Genomic DNA, 17675 nt, shown 5'->3' with positions numbered 1-17675 from the left:
TAACACAGCACATGGCTGGCATTCTGTTAACCAACCTAAACTATCTATTGTAAAGATGTATTTTACCATAGAATATGAACCAAACAGATTTGCTTAATAGAGTAACCAAAAGTGATCCCAGCATACAAGTCATCAAAGTTTGAATACTTTCATGAAATCTAGGCTTCTGTATAATTCCAAAATCTTTTTGTTTTTCTTAAATAAGTAAAAAATACCTTACATCCTGTTGTGGCCCAGCAGGAGCCGTTGGAGCTGCCACCAGACTCCAACAGCGAGGGGCCCTATGAGTCGGCTCTGGAGGATGTGGAAGTCCCTGAACAGGGTTCCAACTCCGAGCAGGGCGCAGAGAGGCTGGTTGGCCACTGGGGGGCACCTGAGCGTTGGACCAATGGGGAGGAGACAAGGGAGAGTGAGCCGGATGCCAGCAGTGAGTTGTTCCTGGATGCCCGGCACCGAAGAGCTAATAGGCGTCAGGAACAGTTGCGCAATTACAGGAGGTAATTGCACTCAGCTGGTGGTCATTAGGCTCCTCTCCAGACTATAAAAAGACTGCTTGTGCACACGCCCCTCTTGCAGAAGTCAACACAGGAACGAATGTCAGAGAACATTATTGTGAGGTTGGCAGGCTGGATTGCTGCCCAAGCTTGTCTGTGCCGGTTTGCTGCCAAGGACCTGTCTGTCTGTTAATTAAATGCCATAACTTATCTTTGGCTCGGAGTGTGTGTTGGTGTGGGACGAGGGGGGTCAGAATACATCCTTATATCATAAAAGGCAATTCAGTAATGAGGGTTTTTTTTATAGAAAGCAAACAATATCAGAAGTGCGTACTAGCGTCTGTGCGATGTTCCAGCTGCTCCTGGAGGATCGCGCAGGCGCTGTATGCATCCTGCGCATGCGTGGAAGCGCAGAATTCATCAAAACCGGGTAAGGAGCGGGCGCGGGCGGGCGCAGGGGGGGGCCTTCGACGTTCCCGGAAGTTACTTACTTCCGGGTTCGGCGACCAACCGGTTTGCAGGGACCGCCGCGAACCAGTTGAAACCCACCCCTGGTACACACGGTAACTTCTCATTTTGTTCGTAGTCAGCATGTAGAAAGCTCTCTCTCAGCTTTCTGCATGCTTGCTTCAAATTCTAGAGTTATAATTGAATATCTTTGGATGCACCAAGTTAAAGAAGGCTAATATATGGTTTTTTTTAAAAAAATTCTCCAGTTCATCTTTTTCTGCTGAAATCAATTCAGCTGGCTGATGTATTTATATGGAACGTTCTTCTGGTATATACAGTAGCATAAATTCTATTGTAAATTAGTTTGCTGCTCCTTTATCTTATTGATGAAAAGTTTGTGAAATTATACTTGGGGGTGGGGTGGGGTGGAATAACTTTCAGTTCAAACAGCTGTCAAAAGCCTGCAATTTTTTTTCAGGGTGATAAATGGGACAATTCATTACAATTTCACAAGCCTGGATAACTTTATGCATCTTCTTTGGGAAAACAAGCTACATCCTGGTAAATATAAAACCAGCCAATTCTTAACTCTGTTTTACAATGTTTAAGTGAAGGTATTTCGAGTTATGTGCAATCATTTGCTTATCTTGACCACTACAAAAAATTAACAAGCAAATGTTGCAATTCAAAAAGTTAAACTTCCACCATATCTGATGGATATTTTTACATTTCCTTAAGGACAAAGGGCAGTTGGAAGTTACACAGCCTTTGCAAATAATGTTAGCATTAAAGTGCTTATACTTCACACAGCTGAACGATTTTTGTTTTATATCTGATCCGAGGAAAATCCATAGCTAGCACTAGATAGACATATACTGTAATGAGTACCTTATCTAATGCCAATGGATATGTGCGCATTTCATATTTAGCCAATGTTGTCAGAGACAGAGACTCTGCAACTATCTGTTGTTATTAAAAGAAAAATGCAATGCTCTTGTTATTATACCATTGTTTTTTGGAGATCAGTATGGGATTCATCTAATCTTTCAATGGATGTAGAATTCTATTCTTAGATTACTGAATGAATAAAAAAAACTCTAGCCTCATTTTAGCTGAATATAATACAGTACTTCATATCAGTCCATTAGTCTTATCTATAATTAGGCTATTTGTTGGCTTATAACTTTGACAGTCTCCCTGATTGTTTTTACATACACATGCATACACATATGTGTTTGTGAATGAAATTGTAAACTTATAAAGGCCACCAAGCCAAAGAGATTCAAGGTGGTTTAAATTAAATACCCAGTAAAACAATTAATTAGTGGAAGAAAATGATATTTTGGAGAAATACACACAAATCAGTTTCAGCCTTTTCTCGCCATTTCTCACAGCCTATGGCCTGTTTGAAAAGCAGCCTAATGTTTCATAAGGAAGGAAGGAAGGAAGGAAAAGATAGAAAGAGAAAGAAAGGGAAAGAAAAAGGAAAGAAAAAGATGAATCAGGAACACTGGAGCATTTATTGTGGAGGGAGAGACTATTTAGCAGTCTCATTATGTTATCACTTTGTGAATGGGCAACACAAATCCCCTTGTGAGAATGCCCTTCTGTTCTCAAAATTTCACACATGCCCATCAGCCAATAAAGGTGCAGAGCTCTTACTTAAAGCCTAATTTTGTCAATTCCAAGTGTCAGCTATTCTTCTCAGTTCTTCTTAGCACCTCTACCAAAGTCCCTTTGCTTGAAGTGAAAAAAAGGTGAAGAAGATGGCTTCTTTAGCTATAGCTATTAAAAGAAAAATTCATTGGACTGAGTTCACACAGCAGGCTAAACCGAAAAGAAACAAACCATATTGTAGGTTAACAGGTTATATGAACTTGCGGCAAAGAATGTACTTCGTTGCAGAGCTGTTTCTTTTTTGTGCTATTCTTTAAAAAAAAAGAACAATATAAAAAGTAGTGAGGAAATAGTTGCAATTTGTGCCTTCCTTAAAGCAAGTTTGAGGTCTAGTTTGCAGTTTTCAATGGGAAAATAAAACTGATATCTGGACCACACAACATCAGTATGAAGTTTATTTGAAATGAAGTGGGGCAGGGGGGTGGGTGTTGAGTAGGAATTGATAATAGTATAAGAGCCTCCACTTGCAATCTGAATAGTATAGATATAGGTAGTCCTCAACTTAACGACCAAATTGGGAATAGAATTTCCATTGCTAAGCAAGGTGTTTGTTAAGTAAGCCATGCCTAATTTTATGACCTTTTTGCCATGGTTGTTAAACAAATCCAGCTTCTCTCATTGACTGAGTTGGTTGGAAGCCAGGTGGCAAATGTCAATCATAAGACCTCTGGATGCTGCAACTTGTAAATGCATGCCGGGTTACCAAGCCTCCAGATTTTGATCACATAACTGTGGGGATGCTGCAATGGTGGTAAAGGTGAAGTCTAGTCATAAATCACTTTTTTCAATGCCATTGTAACTTTCAACAGTCACTAAACAAATGGTTGTAAGTCGAGGACTATCTGTATAGCCCAGAGATCCAGGATGTGCAATGATGGAGAATTATATTTGAGGTAAAAGAATGCTTGAGCAGACACGCCCGCTTAACCTCCCAAGTAGAATTTTACGAAAAGATTTCTCAAGTTGTTTTGAACCTCAGTTTCTCAATGGCATTTTAAGAATGCACATCAGGAGGAAATTAGTGTGCACTGATTAATATAATAGGACAAGTTCTTGGTAAATTCTCAGTTGAGCCATGAACACTAAGTACACCTTAATCCATTGTTCCAACTCTCTAATAAGAGGGTAATAGAAGTAGAATGTATTCATCCCATAGAACGTATATAAAGATTTGGAGAATGTGTAGAAAGCCACAAAAAAGTGCTGTATAAAACACCAAATATTGTATTACTGTAAATCAATACTTAAAGTATATTCTCACTGCCCTGCCTTGTTCACCTGAACATCAATAATTAAACTGATAGTGTTTAAATTATTGGTAAGAGTGCACATGGTTATAATTATGGTTTGAAAACTGAAGTGCTTCCTTCAAATATATCCAGTAGAGGATTTGCATTTTTAAGAATTTAATTGACTTATTTATCTGTTATTATCATAAAGTATTTGCTTTCCTGTTTTGCACACACACTAAATGGAATTGTTTCTCTGATTCCTTCGATATTAACTTTAGTTCACAAGTGAGGACTAAAGTAAACTTATACTGAAAAATTCAAAACTGCTATCAACACTTGATTGATTGAATTATCTTGCCTTTGTTTTTATCTTAAATGAAGGTTTTGAATTGATGGGAAGTCCTTCAGGATACTTCACTGACTTTGATGATAAAAAGCAAGTGATAGAGTGGAAGAACCTGATTGTACAATTGGCCAAAAGATATATAGGTGAGTTAACCAAACTCAGTGTTGGTGCAAACATTTCAGAACAGAACTAAACTAAACTTTATTGTCACTGTAAATGGATCTACCACAGGGATATATCAGCTTTTGGGCTGAGGATCACACTACTTTGAGCGCTATACTGAGGAACATGCGATACATATTTGAATTCTATATTAATTTAACACAATTCATATGGTCATTTTCTTTACTTTTACATTACACATTACAATCAGTGACGTGCGGTGAGATTTATGGCTGGTGAGGCAGCAATTTTTTTAGACTTGTGGACTTCAACTCCCAGAATTCCACAGCCAGGCATGTTTTTCTCCTTTGCTAAATAAGTTTCCTTTTTTCTTTTTCTTTTCCCTTCCCCTCCTTCCCTCCCTCCCCCCCTCCCTCCCCTCTCTCTCAAACACACACACACAAAGTTGCACCAGGAGGATGAAGTTTGAATTCCTCCCCCTCCCTCCGACCCACATGTACCTTTTCCAGCTGTTACAGAGAGGATTTCAACTCTGCTCTTGCCTGCCATCATGAAAAGAAAAGGAAAAAGGCAAGAGCTGAGGTCAGGCTGGGCTAGTTGCTGCCAGAGTCACTGTGAATGACTCTGCTTAACTGTTTAAAAAAGCCTCTAAAAAAGCACCCTCTACAGGAGGAGGCAGGAGAACGACGTGCCTCACCTACGTCAGGAATTTTTTGGCTTTTAACCCTTGCTTAACTCTACTTGAGTGATCATAAAAAGTCAAACTAGATGGGGCACGTCATTCTCCTGCCGCCTCCTGTAGAGGGTGCTTTTTTAGAGGCTTTTTTAAACAGTTAAGCACTAAGCAGAGTCATCTATGGTGACTCTGGCAGCAACTAGCTCAGCCTGACCTCAGCTCTTGCCTTTTTCTTTTTACATTTTTTTTCTTTTCATGATGACAGTGGTGAGGCTCTGCCTCCCCTGACTGCACGTCCCTGATTACAATTCAGCAACAGATCCATGAAGGGCTACAGCAATTATGTACATGTCTTTGGGAAATTGCATTCACTTCTGAGGTTCTTGGTTGTATTCTCCTATGTAGACAAATTTGGGACCCTACTGTGGAATAAATGGGCAGTGGGGTGGCTCAGGGGTTAAGACGCTGGACTTGTCAGCTGGAAAGCCAGCAGCCCAAGTTTGAGACCCGAGCTCCACATGACGGGGCGAGCTCCCATTCTCGTCCCAGCTCTTGCCATCCTAGCAGGTCAACAGCATGCAAATACAAGTAGATAAATAGGTACCACTTCGGTGGGAAGATCGCAGTGCTCTGTGATGTCATGTTGGTCACATGACTGGGGAAATGTCTGTGGACAATACTGGCTCAATGGCCTTGAAACAAAAATGAGTACCACCCCCTGAAGTCAGCAACGAATAGAGGAGCAAAATCCGCAGAGACTCTCCCTCCTCTTTGTGAATAAATTATCTAAATCTTTCATATCCCAGATTGATCATCCATGTTCATTCTTAAAGGCAAAGTCTGCTAGTGTGGAATTATTTGGCCCAAGAGTTGTTCACTTAAGATTTTGCTCATAGCCTAAGAAGTGAGTTTTGGTACACTAATTGTAAGTTTGGTTTCCAGAGAGGTATGGAGTGAAACATGTTTCTAAGTGGAATTTTGAGACCTGGAATGAACCAGATCACCATGACTTTGACAATGTATCAATGACTGTAAATGGTAAGCTGATTTAAATCCCCCTTTTTAAAAATGGTGAATAACATGGAAAGAATTCCAAGGAGATGTTAGATGCAAGCAAGGAAAATGTTGCTCATTTTATATCTTGTAAAATCCCCACTTAATATCAAATAGATATTGGTTTTGCCATCTAGGCTCTTCCAAACCTAGGTTATTATGCCTAGGTTAGCAAACAGGAATGCTAGTTAGTCTTTTATAACAGTTTTAACCATGCATATATTATTTGGCCAGGCTGATCACCTGATACCGTTTATAAATAAAATAAGACCAGGTCTTATTTTCAGGGGAACACAGTAATTGTTTCCAAATTACATTTGTAGACAGGTGTTAGCACAGTGGAGTTTATTAGCATTCATAATAGAATCCTTAGTCTAGCGTGTTTTGAAGAGTGCAATATTTCCCTTTTCCATTGATAAGATACTATATTGATATCAAATGCTGAGTCTTTCACAACTCTTTCATTTTGCATATAGGATTTCTCAACTACTATGATGCTTGTTCGGAAGGATTAAGGGAAGCTAGTGGTCAGCTAAAATTGGGAGGCCCCGGAGATTCCTTTCATCCATTTCCAAAGTCTCCCATTTGCTGGAACCTCCTCCGTCATTGCTACAACGGCACAAATTTTTTCACCGGAGAGACAGGAGTCCGGCTAGACTACATCGCCATGCATAAAAAGGTCAGCTCATTTTTTTAATGGCCTAGAACTTTAAAAGTTCCTCATCCAAGTTAAATGTTCTCATTTATTTATTTTTATCGGATTAAAAAAGTACAGACAAGTTGGACTAAATAAAAAGTGGCTATTACCTCTTGCAGAGAATTATATGGCATGTTCAAAGTGCCACTACGTATATTACTTTGTTGTCTTAGTTTCTTCTACTGAATGTGGCACCTGCTGGTAGTCCCGAATGCAGCAGGATGGGCCGTGTTGGGCATGCCTCATTAGGCCTGTGTGACCCCCCATTTCTCCATGATCTGTTCAGGTTACCATTGAATTTCCCGGTGCAATTCAAAGTGCTTGGTTATTACCTTTATTTGAGGGACCACCGGTCTCCAATTGTTTCTGCCAATCTGGTGTGATGGGGCAGAATAGAGTCTCTCCCAGTCCCATCGATTAAGCAGTATCACCTTGTGGGACAGTGGTAGGATTCAAAAAAAATTATTACTGTTTCAGTAGGCGTGGCTTGGTGAGTGTGGCAGGGGAAGGATACTGCAAAATCCCCATTCCCTCCCGATCAGCTGGGACTCTGGAGGCAGAGAATAGATGGGGGCGGGGCCAGCCAGAGGTGTTATTTACTGATTCTCCCAACTACTCAAAATTTCCGCTACTGATTCTCCAGAACTGGTCAGAACCTGCTGAATACCATGTCTGTTGTGGGATTTGTGGGAATGATAGCCTCCACAACCCCCACACACCCCAAGATCTGGATGGCTTCCATCCTTTGGGAAGCTATTAAAGACCTGGCTTTCCCCTAAACTTTGGGGAAGATTGAGGTTGTGTCCCTTTCGGATGAGTTTTCCTGGTTTATATATTGCTTTTGAGGCTCTTCATTTTGGGGGGAGAGAAGTTTTGTATTTTATATTTTGAATTATAAGCTGCCCAGAGTTATTGAGAGTTGGATGAATACACTGTATAAATAAATAAATAAAATAAAACTTCAAGTAAAAAGACATTCAGTAGAGTTTATTGAACATGATTGGAAGCTTATTATGAACAAGGGTTAAGCAAACCGCAGAATCCCTCTGGTAGAGCGAGAATAAAAGGGAAGCCATTTGTTTATATTCTACCTTTATTATTTTTACAAATATCTTGGAGGCTAATACAACTTTCTCCTCCTGTTTTTTCCACAATCACCACCTTGTTCAGTAGCTGAGAAAGAGGGACTGGCCTAAAGTCACCCAGCTGGCTTTCATGGCTAAAGTGGAGCATGAATTCACAGTCTCTAGCATTCTAGGCTGGAGCCTTAACTATTAGACCAAACTAGCTCTCAGAGACCATATTGTTTTGTTTTGTTTTGTTTTGTTGTCAGGGCCCAATGTAAAAGATGACTTTCAGGCCTGACATTGTATTGTATTGTATTGTATTGTACTGTACTGTATTTAATATATAATATTAATTATTTAATATTATAAGCTTAATATTATTTATATCTATAGAAATGTAGTTGGATTTATTACTCTCCTATCATTATTTAATAGTATTCCTCTTCTTGCACATTTAAAAATCTTAATTTGGTCATAAATGTGGACCCTTATAACCTTATAGATGATTTTTAAAAAGAGAGATTCTATGGCCTCATTTTGACACAATAGTATAAGAGTAGGAGAGCAGGTGTACGCTTAATAGATAATAACAGTCATCACAATACTTATCACCAGGGAGCTGGGAGGTCTCTTCATATCTTGGAACAGGAAACTGAGGCCATGGGACAGATCCAGAAGATGTTTCCCAATTTTGCCTCGGTCCCCATATACAACGATGAGGCTGATCCTCTAGTAGGATGGTCAATCCCACAGCAGTGGAGAGCGGATGTGACCTATGCCGCTATGGTGGTAAAGGTAAGGTTGATGCAGGTAAAAGTAGAAGTTTTTGTTTTGAGATTTTTAATGGATCATTGGAATATCAGAGTAAACAGAAGCATGTCTAGATTCTCCTCAATTTGCTCTGTGTCAGGGTTCCAAATAGCATCCAAAATTAAATCAGAATCAGAGGCAAAGCATTCCTCAAAGTTCCAATTTATTAAGAGAGCCATGTTGGCACACCTGGGAAAATATTCCAGGGTTACAAAGGTCACAATGAGCAAAAAATGGGTGAAATCTTCTTACCGTCGCTACTGGTTCGCAAATGTAAGCGCACGTGCCACCTCCGCACATTCGTAGAACCTTCCGCTCATGCGCAGAGTGTCAAAAACAGACATGATGACATCCAGGCAGGTTGGCGGAGCCTGCTACAAAGTGCCCCTGCAAAGGTTAGTAGAACAGCGAGGGAGGGGAATCCACTGTGCCATGCTTTCTAGTTAATATAAATCACATTTCACAGCTGATGGTTGGAAATACCGGTTCAGTATTTTTTACTACCGGCTCAGGTCTGAACTGGTAGCATTTCACCCCTGGCAAAAAGCAATGTTCATTACAATAATTTTCCATATTATATTGGGACAACAGGAAGCAGGAAACTTGTAGAAAATGCAATAACATAGATAATGAACCAGGTCAGGTACAGAAGAGTTCAGAAGAAGATAAAGTAGATTGCAGATAGTTGCTCCATCCAACTTACCTATTTGCAACATCCCTCTGGCCTGTGGGAATACAGCAGGCAACTAGAGATAGTTTTCAGAATCCCTGTACACACAGCTGCCTTCCCCACTAATTGATAGTCCTCGACTTATGACCACAACTGAGCTGCTAAAGTGGAACTAGCCTGATGAGTGCTTTAGCTTAGTTTTGAAGGCTTCCAAATGTTGCAAAGTCAAGCCTTGTGCACCACCTAATGGAGAAAACTGTATCTGCACCTTGCAATTTTGGTAATCCATAAACATGCCCAAAAGGCTGGGAACCTCACCGATGATGATGATGATGATGATGATGATGATGATGATGATGATGATAATAATAGTAAGTCACCGAGAAGGAACATGAAAAAATCGCAAAATACCAGGACTTAAAAATTGAAATTCAACAACTATGGCACAAACCAGCAGTGATAATTCCAGTGGTAATTGGCACACTGGGTGCTATTCCAAAAGCACTGGAATTACATTTAAAACAGTTAAAAATTGACAAAATCACCATCAGTCAAATGCAAAAAGCCACACTGCTTGGATCTGCATGCATATTCTGAAAATACATTACGACGTCCTAGGCCCCTGGGTGGGGCCCGACTAGTAATCAATGCTAAATCCGGCAAAACAACTGGCCGCTGTGATACAATTCTGTTGTTGCGATAATAATACCTAAATGGCTACCTCACTATTTGGAAATTTTAACTTTATCAGACTTGAACATTCTGATTCTACAAAAAACCACCCTACTTCGGAGGAACAGCTTATATCCTCCGACGTTACCTTAACAGTTCCTAGGTCCTTGATTAGGACTTGAGCTGTTGAGCTACTAACCAGCCCCAACGACTGTGAATCTCACCAAAGATTAACCAAATAATAACAATAATAATAATAACAACAACAACAGTGTCTGCCTGACTTTTTAGATAGCAAATTACAATTTATAATACACTTTTGGGGGAAAGGGGGTGTTAAGTCCAGCATATGATCTTGGTTTAGTTGTAAACCTACATCCCCTTTTTCCATGTAATCAGTGAATATTGCTTTATTTTAGCTAAATAATTAGTAATTCCCTCCATCATAGCTTATAGCTTAGTCAATAATTGGAGAATTATCACTGTAGATTTTATGACAAGATTAGAGGAGACCATTCATTCCTTGAAGGAATTAGTTGTTTTGAGAATTTATTTATTTATTTTCAGTCATTTGCTTGCACTTCCCATCCAAGACTCAAAGCAACTTACAGTTAATAGTATCATAAGCACCAAAAGAACAATCAAACAGTGCCCCAAAATATATCATATCATAAATTTACAGTATCTCAAATAAAGTATTTTAACAATTAGACAGCCATTCGTGTGCAATTATGGGATGGAATCGCCTATTAGCATGTTGGCTATTGCTTTCTGGTTAATATACTGGATAACCTCAAAACAACCAGATGAATTTGTTCATTTGGGGGTTACACGTGTTAGCATAAATTAGTGAAGATAAATCAAGTGACATACAGCAATAGCATTTAGACTTATATACCACTTCACAGTGCTTTATAGCCCCCTCTAAGTGGTTTACAGAGTCAGTATGTTACTCCCAACAATACATATATATAGCGCAGCATTTTGAGAAAAACTCTTAATACAGGTAGTCCTCAATTTACAGCAGCTCATTTAGTGACAGTTCAAGGTTACCCTACAGCACTGAAAAAAGTGACAGGCTCGTTTTTCACACTTACGACTGTTAGGAATATAATTCTAACGGTTGGGTTGGCAATATATAAATCATGTAACAATGTTGTACCTGTTTCTTTAAAGCATACTGTAAAATGTGATTGGCTGCTGTATTCCTCAATCGGCCATAAGAGGGAGCCAGAATGACTGTTAGCTCTTTCTGTTTGTTAGATGCTGGGCTGATCTGATCTGAGTGCCGTGAGCTATTGTAAGTTTTGCAACTGTTAGCAAACTTTGAGTACTGATTATCTGATACTGGACTATGTTATTTGGATTATCCCTTAACTGAAAGACATTGATGACTGACTGTCTTATCCATGTATGACTTGGACTGTTTGATGGACTCTGATACCTCTATTTCCACGAAAGTAAAAGCCTATTTAAACTGCAGTGTCTCTATGCTGGTTTGTGTGTTCTCCAACACAACTCTCACAACGCTTCGCTGAACATACTGGCTCTCCCAACAGGGAGCTTAACTAACAACGACCATTGCAGTATCCCTGTGGTCATGTGATCAAAATTCAGATATTTGGCAACCGACTCTTATTTATGACGGTTGCAGTTTCCTGGGGTCATATGATCCCCTTTTGCGAATCCCTGACAAGCAAAATCAATGGGGAAGCCAGAATCACTTAACAACTGTATTACGGTTGGAGAACCGTGGCAAGAAAAGTTGTACAATGGGACGAAACTCACTTAACAAGTGTCTCATTTAACAACAGAAATTTTGGGATGACTTGTGCTTGAGGACCACCTGTAAAAAGAAATGGTGGAAGAGAGTTTACACACACACACAAATACACACATTATATATGTTGAGACACTGCTATGCAAATGTTACTTTCTCAATACAGGATAATCCTCTGACAATGATTTTGGAGGATATGATAAATCAGCCATTCCTCTGGAACACTACTTTTTTTTGCCTTTTATCTTTTCAGAGCTAATAATGATGATAATTATCTTCGAATGAAACACCCCAAAAATTTCAATTCATTATTTGCATAGAGAATTTCAAAAGCTGTCTTAAAAGAGGAAGATGCAAGAAAAAATCTAGCCCAAATTTGATCAGGGTTCAGCAATAGCTCAGGCCTTCTTTATTTCATAATATAGGTAGTTCTTGACTTACGGTTACAGTTGAGCCCAACAGGTCTGTTCAGTTGTTAAGTGTGTTTTTGCCTCTTTTTATGATCTTTCTTGTCAAGTTGTTAAGTGAATTTGGCTTCCACATTTACTTTTCTAAGAGCCCTGGTTAGAATGCAATATTGCAGGCTAACTCTGCCCACAGTCTGGAGTTCGATCCTGACAGGGCTCAAGGTCGAATCAGCCTTCAATCTTTCTGAGGTCGGTAAAATAAAGACCCCCCAGATTGTTGGAGGCAATTTGCTGAGGCTATAAACTGCCCAGAGAGTGCTATAAAGCACTATGGAGCAGTTTTATATAAGCCTAAGTGCTATTGCTATTGCCAGAAGATTACAAAAAGTGATCACATAACCCATTGCTACCATCATAAATATGAAAAATGATCATAAGTCACTTTTTTCAGTGCCACTGTAACTTTGTATGGTCCCTAAACAGATGGTTGTAAGTTAAGAACTGCCTATATTCTGGAAAGAAGTTGAAGCTGGAGGACAGCGTTCAGCAAGAAGATTATCTTAGGATTCTAAAACAAACGAAGGTCATCCCTTTAAAGGGGGAGGGGTTTGATCCTCTCCCCCGCTTTTTTTCAATTAAAAACAATAATAGATCTCTTGAACTGCTGAGAATCGAGCATAAAATGTTCATTTGATAGAGCGTCTCTGTCCCTACTTGTGGGTTTTATTGACTGAAGGCTAATTTTTGCAATTGAAGAATGAGTGGTTGACACATTCTTCCTGAGTTAGCTATTGAAGGATCATCTTATGATGTCAGATTCAAGTTCTTGGTTACCCAGAAAATGTGTCTATTCCCCTAAGCCCATGATGGTGAACCTATGGCACGCGTGCCACAGGTGGCAAGCAGAGCCCTCTCTGTGGGCACACGAGCTGTCACCCCAGCTCAGCTCCACCCTGCATGCAAAGTGCCTCACGCCAACCAGCTTATTTTCGGGTCTCTGCCACACATAGGAGAGATGTGAGAGATGTGCACCCATGTGCGGGGGCAGGGAGTCATGCGTGCATGTGGGGGGGGGGCAGTATGTCCCTGGCAGCTCATGTTTGGTCCCAGGAGGCGGCAAGGAGGCCTACTAGGCCCAAACAGGGCGCAGGGGGGAGCATGGACGTGTTGGAGAGCTCAGGGGGTCACACTCACATGTGCAGGGGGTGTGGCACACAGGGGGGGGGGATGTTTCGGCATGTGACGACAAAAAGGTTAGTCATCACTGCCCTAAGGAATACCTTGGAGCAGTATTTCTCAACCTTGTCTCTGCTTTAAGATGTTTGGACTTCAACTCCCAGACTTCCTCAGCCAATAAATGGTTGGAAGTTGAAGTCCGCACACCTTAAAGTTACCATGGTTGAGAAACACTCCCCTAGAGGTATTTTTCTCATCTTTCTCTGAGGAGAAAAGAGATGTGGGTTTACAAAAAGTCATTTCCTGTAGGTTTATGATCTGTATCATTGTGTTATATAATGAAAATATCTATTTTCCTTAAATAATTACGCTGGATGCTTAGGGCATCAGGAATGTTCTTTACCCTTCTTATATACTCTGCTACCCTAGGTACCATGGCTAGATTAGGGCAGAAGTAGATTTTAGTGCATATCATAGTTCTTGGAGCCAGTTGGCATCCATATTCTCAACAGGAGATGTGCCTGGCATTGCTGCTGATTTTGGCACTCCACACTTTTTAGCCATGGTTACGCAGCAGGGAAGAGAGCTAAGCAGTAAAACTTTCAAACAAACCTGTCATTATTTACACAAGAGGTTTACACAGTACAAGTACTGCTGAGATGTACTTCTCACAGAGTGAAATAGAGATACCCCATTATTCAGATTTTATTGCTAGTTCTGAATGTATTAGGTGAAGGCAGTTTATGGAAATATGATTGGCTTGTTAGAAACCAAGTTGCAACTAATCATTTTTCAAAATATGTTCAGGTATAATAGGATTTCCTTCAACAATTAAGTCATCAATTCTATAAAACCCTCTGCCTCCTCTCTCCTTATATTTGATCAATTTATCTTCACATTTTAAAAGATCAAGGAATGACAGAAAGGAGAAGTCAAACATAATTTACATCTTTTTCAAAATTCACTTTTCAGTATGAATTTCAAGCAATTGACATCAACTTCTGAATGTTGGGAAGGGATGGAATTATCTGACAGACAGTCCAAAATCTGTATTCACTGAACTTTAGTTGAATGCCTTGCAGTAAATGAATTAGAAATTGTAGCTGAATGATACCAAATAAACGTTTCAAATATGGTATGCTCAAAACTCCCATCATGTCAGTGTTGTTGTTAAGTGAATCCAGCATTTACTTTTCTAGAAGCCCTCAGTGGTTGCAGGCTGACTCTGCCCACAGCCTGGAGTTCGATCCTGACCAGCTCAAGGTTGACACAGCCTTCCATCCTTCAGAGGTCGGTGAAATGAGGACCCAGATTGTTACGGATAATATGCTAACTCTGTAAACTGCTCAAAGAGTGCTATATAAAGCATTATGAAGTAGTATATAATTCTAGTATATATGCTAGTGCTGTGAGTTGCCTACTCTTAGGTTTTTCAGTGAAGACCGAGGAATGTTAAGTTTATTTCATTCACATATCCGCCTTCCATAAATTAATAGAGTTAGAAATAGTGAAAATGTCTTCCTGGGGCCTCATTCAGTTTAATGTGAACAACTTTTTGTGATTTTATATGCAGTTTAATACAACTCCTTTCTTAAGAGCTAGTCTGCTTTTTTTTTGGTGCGTATTTTGGCATGGAACATTAATCCTTCTACATCTGATTAATTATGCTGTCGCAATCCTCCTCTTAAATTCCTAATTTTAGCTGGCTAGAGAATTAGGTCAATTTAAGCTATTGGAAAGGCTTTTTTCTTGGTGGACCCTGATGCTAAGATGTTAAAGTGCTTTTCTTGTTTTCAAGTTGTCACAGTGATCCTGCAACTGGGTTTAATTTCTTCTGTAATTAGAGATAAATTGCAGTGCAGTCATTTGTTTGCAATTAGAAATGAGGCAGAAAAAAAGGAAAGCTGTACAGTGATCCCAACATGAAATATTTGTGTTCAGCTATGTATGCTTCTTTAGGAAGACTGCAAAGGAATCAGATACGATATTTGACCCAGCACACAACTGAAAAGCTTAGCTTTTCTTTTAACTGGCTGAAACAATTTCTATTATCCCCACCCCTTGTTGCAGAATTATACTTGGAAATATATGACAAATACCTGCTGAATTCCTAGTAGTCAAAAATAATAAAATGTTTACTTATTTAATCAATTTATATATGGTATCCTATACCAATAATTAATTTAGGAGTTTCAGAGCTTTGCGTAGTGCTGTATTTCTCCATGTTTCAAACCAACTTTTGCTAAGTGTACACTAAGTAGTATTGATACAGAATAAAGCATCCAGATTAAGAGGAAATATTGCAGACCTGTTTTAATGTATATGCATTTCATAATCTGAGCTGCTTTGCTGCAAAACTTTACTGTATGCAGAATAACCACAGTCATGATACTATATAATTTCATAAGGGAAATGCAAATCACCCTTTCCCCAACCTAGTCTCTTCAAGCATTCTTAACTTGGGTGTGAATGATGAGAATTGTTAGTCCAAATGCATTTGAAGGGCAACAGGTTAGATAGGATTGGTTTAAAATAATGATCTTGTCCTGTGGTGGATTTGCCATCAAAAATCCTGAAAAACCTGCTGTGAACATTACTTCTATTACTTGTTACAGTACGATATACTTTATTGATTAGTCGATTGACCATATCAAAACATGAGCATTAGTCACAGTAAAATAAAATAAAATGAGATAAGATCAGGTACAATGAAGTGAGATAAAATAGTTTTGGTGAGATAAAATAGAATAAAATACAGTAGGAAAGATAAAATAAAGATAAAAGAGTGTAAGCTAAAATAAAAGAAGAATATCACTTGTTTTATTGAACTAACACAATAGCTCACATATTTTCAAACCGTGTTCCTTTACTTTACAGGTAATTGCTCAGCATCAAAATCTCCTGATCGCTAAACCCAACAACACAATCAACTACACTTTGCTAAGCAATGACAATGCATTTCTGAGTTACCATCCCTATTACTTCACCCAGAGGACCCTTACGGCACGCTTTCAGATGAATAACACAAAGCCCCCCCACATCCAGATGGTGAGGAAGCCTGTGCTGACAGTAATGGGCTTGCTGGCTTTGCTAGGTACAACACTCCTCCCCCCCCCATTCATTTTAACAATTGCTAGTCACACTGTCAAATCAAGAATCCAGGCAGTTCAAGGAATTACTATTGGTCAAAGCAAATTGGTGGCAGATAAGAGTCAATGGAATTCAAAGTGGGCTGGACTGAGAACTCTTGTGGGCACGAAGGGATTCAAGACTGATGATGCATTTGACTCCTTCCTCAGGCTCAACCTGGACATCTCCTAAGCACACTTAACTATTCCTGGAAATGAAGTACCTTGTGTTTGATAAAGAAGTATATTATGTTGACCAGCTGATGTTAATTCAAATTCAAACTGGGAAATAAGTCAATCAGTATCATGACTCCTTAAAATTTCATACCTATTACCACCCATAACATACTGGGAGAAAAAATAGTGTGTGGTAGTAAGTAATAGGAGTTTGCCTTCTAACAGCAAATAATTAATGATTAAAACACCAGTCTGGAAACCAGGAGACTGTGAGTTCTAGTCCTGTCTTTGGCACAAAAGCCAGTCACTCTTTTTCAACCCAACTCAATTCACACGGTTGTTTTGGGGAAAATAGGAGGAGGAAGGAGTAGTAGGTAGGTATGTTTGTTTGCCACCCGGAGTTATTTTCCAGAGGAGGGGGAGGGAGTGGTCACGTGTGGGTTTTATCTTAGCCTGATTGGTCCAAAGACTGAGAGCAAAGCTATAAATACTGGTGCCTTCCAATCCTGGCCCAGATTCTCTCAGTCTTTGGTCCAAGTACTGTTAGAAAAGTATTTAGGTAGGATTTTTCCTTTTTTGGTTGATTGCAATCTGGTTCTTATTTGGTTTAATTGGGCACTTTAAAACTTTTCTCAAAAGCTCTAAATTGTACTGCTGCGGCCCCAAGGGACAGATCTCTGCCTCGGGCGGTTGGGGAGGGCCTTGTGGGGCGTTTAGCCTCCCCCCCACGGGCCAGGAGCCTCAGCCCTATCCCGGGGAGTGCGGGGGTGCCAGCTCCAATTTTCGGCTCCTTCCGAAGCAGCTCTGTTTGCAGCGGCGGCGGCAGGAGTGGCTTCGGCGCCACGTGGAGCGCGCGAGCCGCCTGCTGCACAGCTGATCGCCCCGGGCGACTGCCGCGCCACCGTATTTGATCTGATTGCTGTGGGGGCCGAGCGGGGGTGAGGAGAGCGTGCCCGGGTGCCGCGTGGCTCTCCCCGACTCGTTTCAGCACGCCGCCGGCTCCTGGAAGCCCGGTTGAGCCGCTGGGATTGTTGCCGGCC

The 17675-nt window shown here is 40.1% G+C and overlaps 1 protein-coding gene across 2 annotated transcripts in view; it reads left to right on the top strand.

Annotated features, from left to right (window-relative positions):
* Positions 1–17675, top strand: part of IDUA (alpha-L-iduronidase) — a 67719-nt gene that overhangs the window by 28347 nt on the left and 21697 nt on the right. For both annotated transcript variants that reach the window (XM_087716273.1, XM_087716274.1), the window contains 6 exons: positions 1423–1505; positions 4235–4342; positions 5941–6036; positions 6528–6730; positions 8431–8610; positions 16208–16424. In XM_087716273.1, coding sequence (XP_087572399.1) covers positions 1423–1505; positions 4235–4342; positions 5941–6036; positions 6528–6730; positions 8431–8610; positions 16208–16424 — 887 coding nt within the window. The remainder of the gene's footprint in view (positions 1–1422; positions 1506–4234; positions 4343–5940; positions 6037–6527; positions 6731–8430; positions 8611–16207; positions 16425–17675) is intronic.

This window comes from Thamnophis sirtalis, unplaced genomic scaffold (assembly GCF_051295495.1).
Source record: "Thamnophis sirtalis isolate CommonGarterSnake01/CBP01778 unplaced genomic scaffold, rThaSir2_p1.2 scaffold_5, whole genome shotgun sequence".
NCBI lineage: Eukaryota > Metazoa > Chordata > Lepidosauria > Squamata > Natricidae > Thamnophis > Thamnophis sirtalis.
The sequence above is the reverse complement of the archived record's forward strand: the minus strand, read 5'-3'. Positions and strand labels throughout refer to the sequence as shown.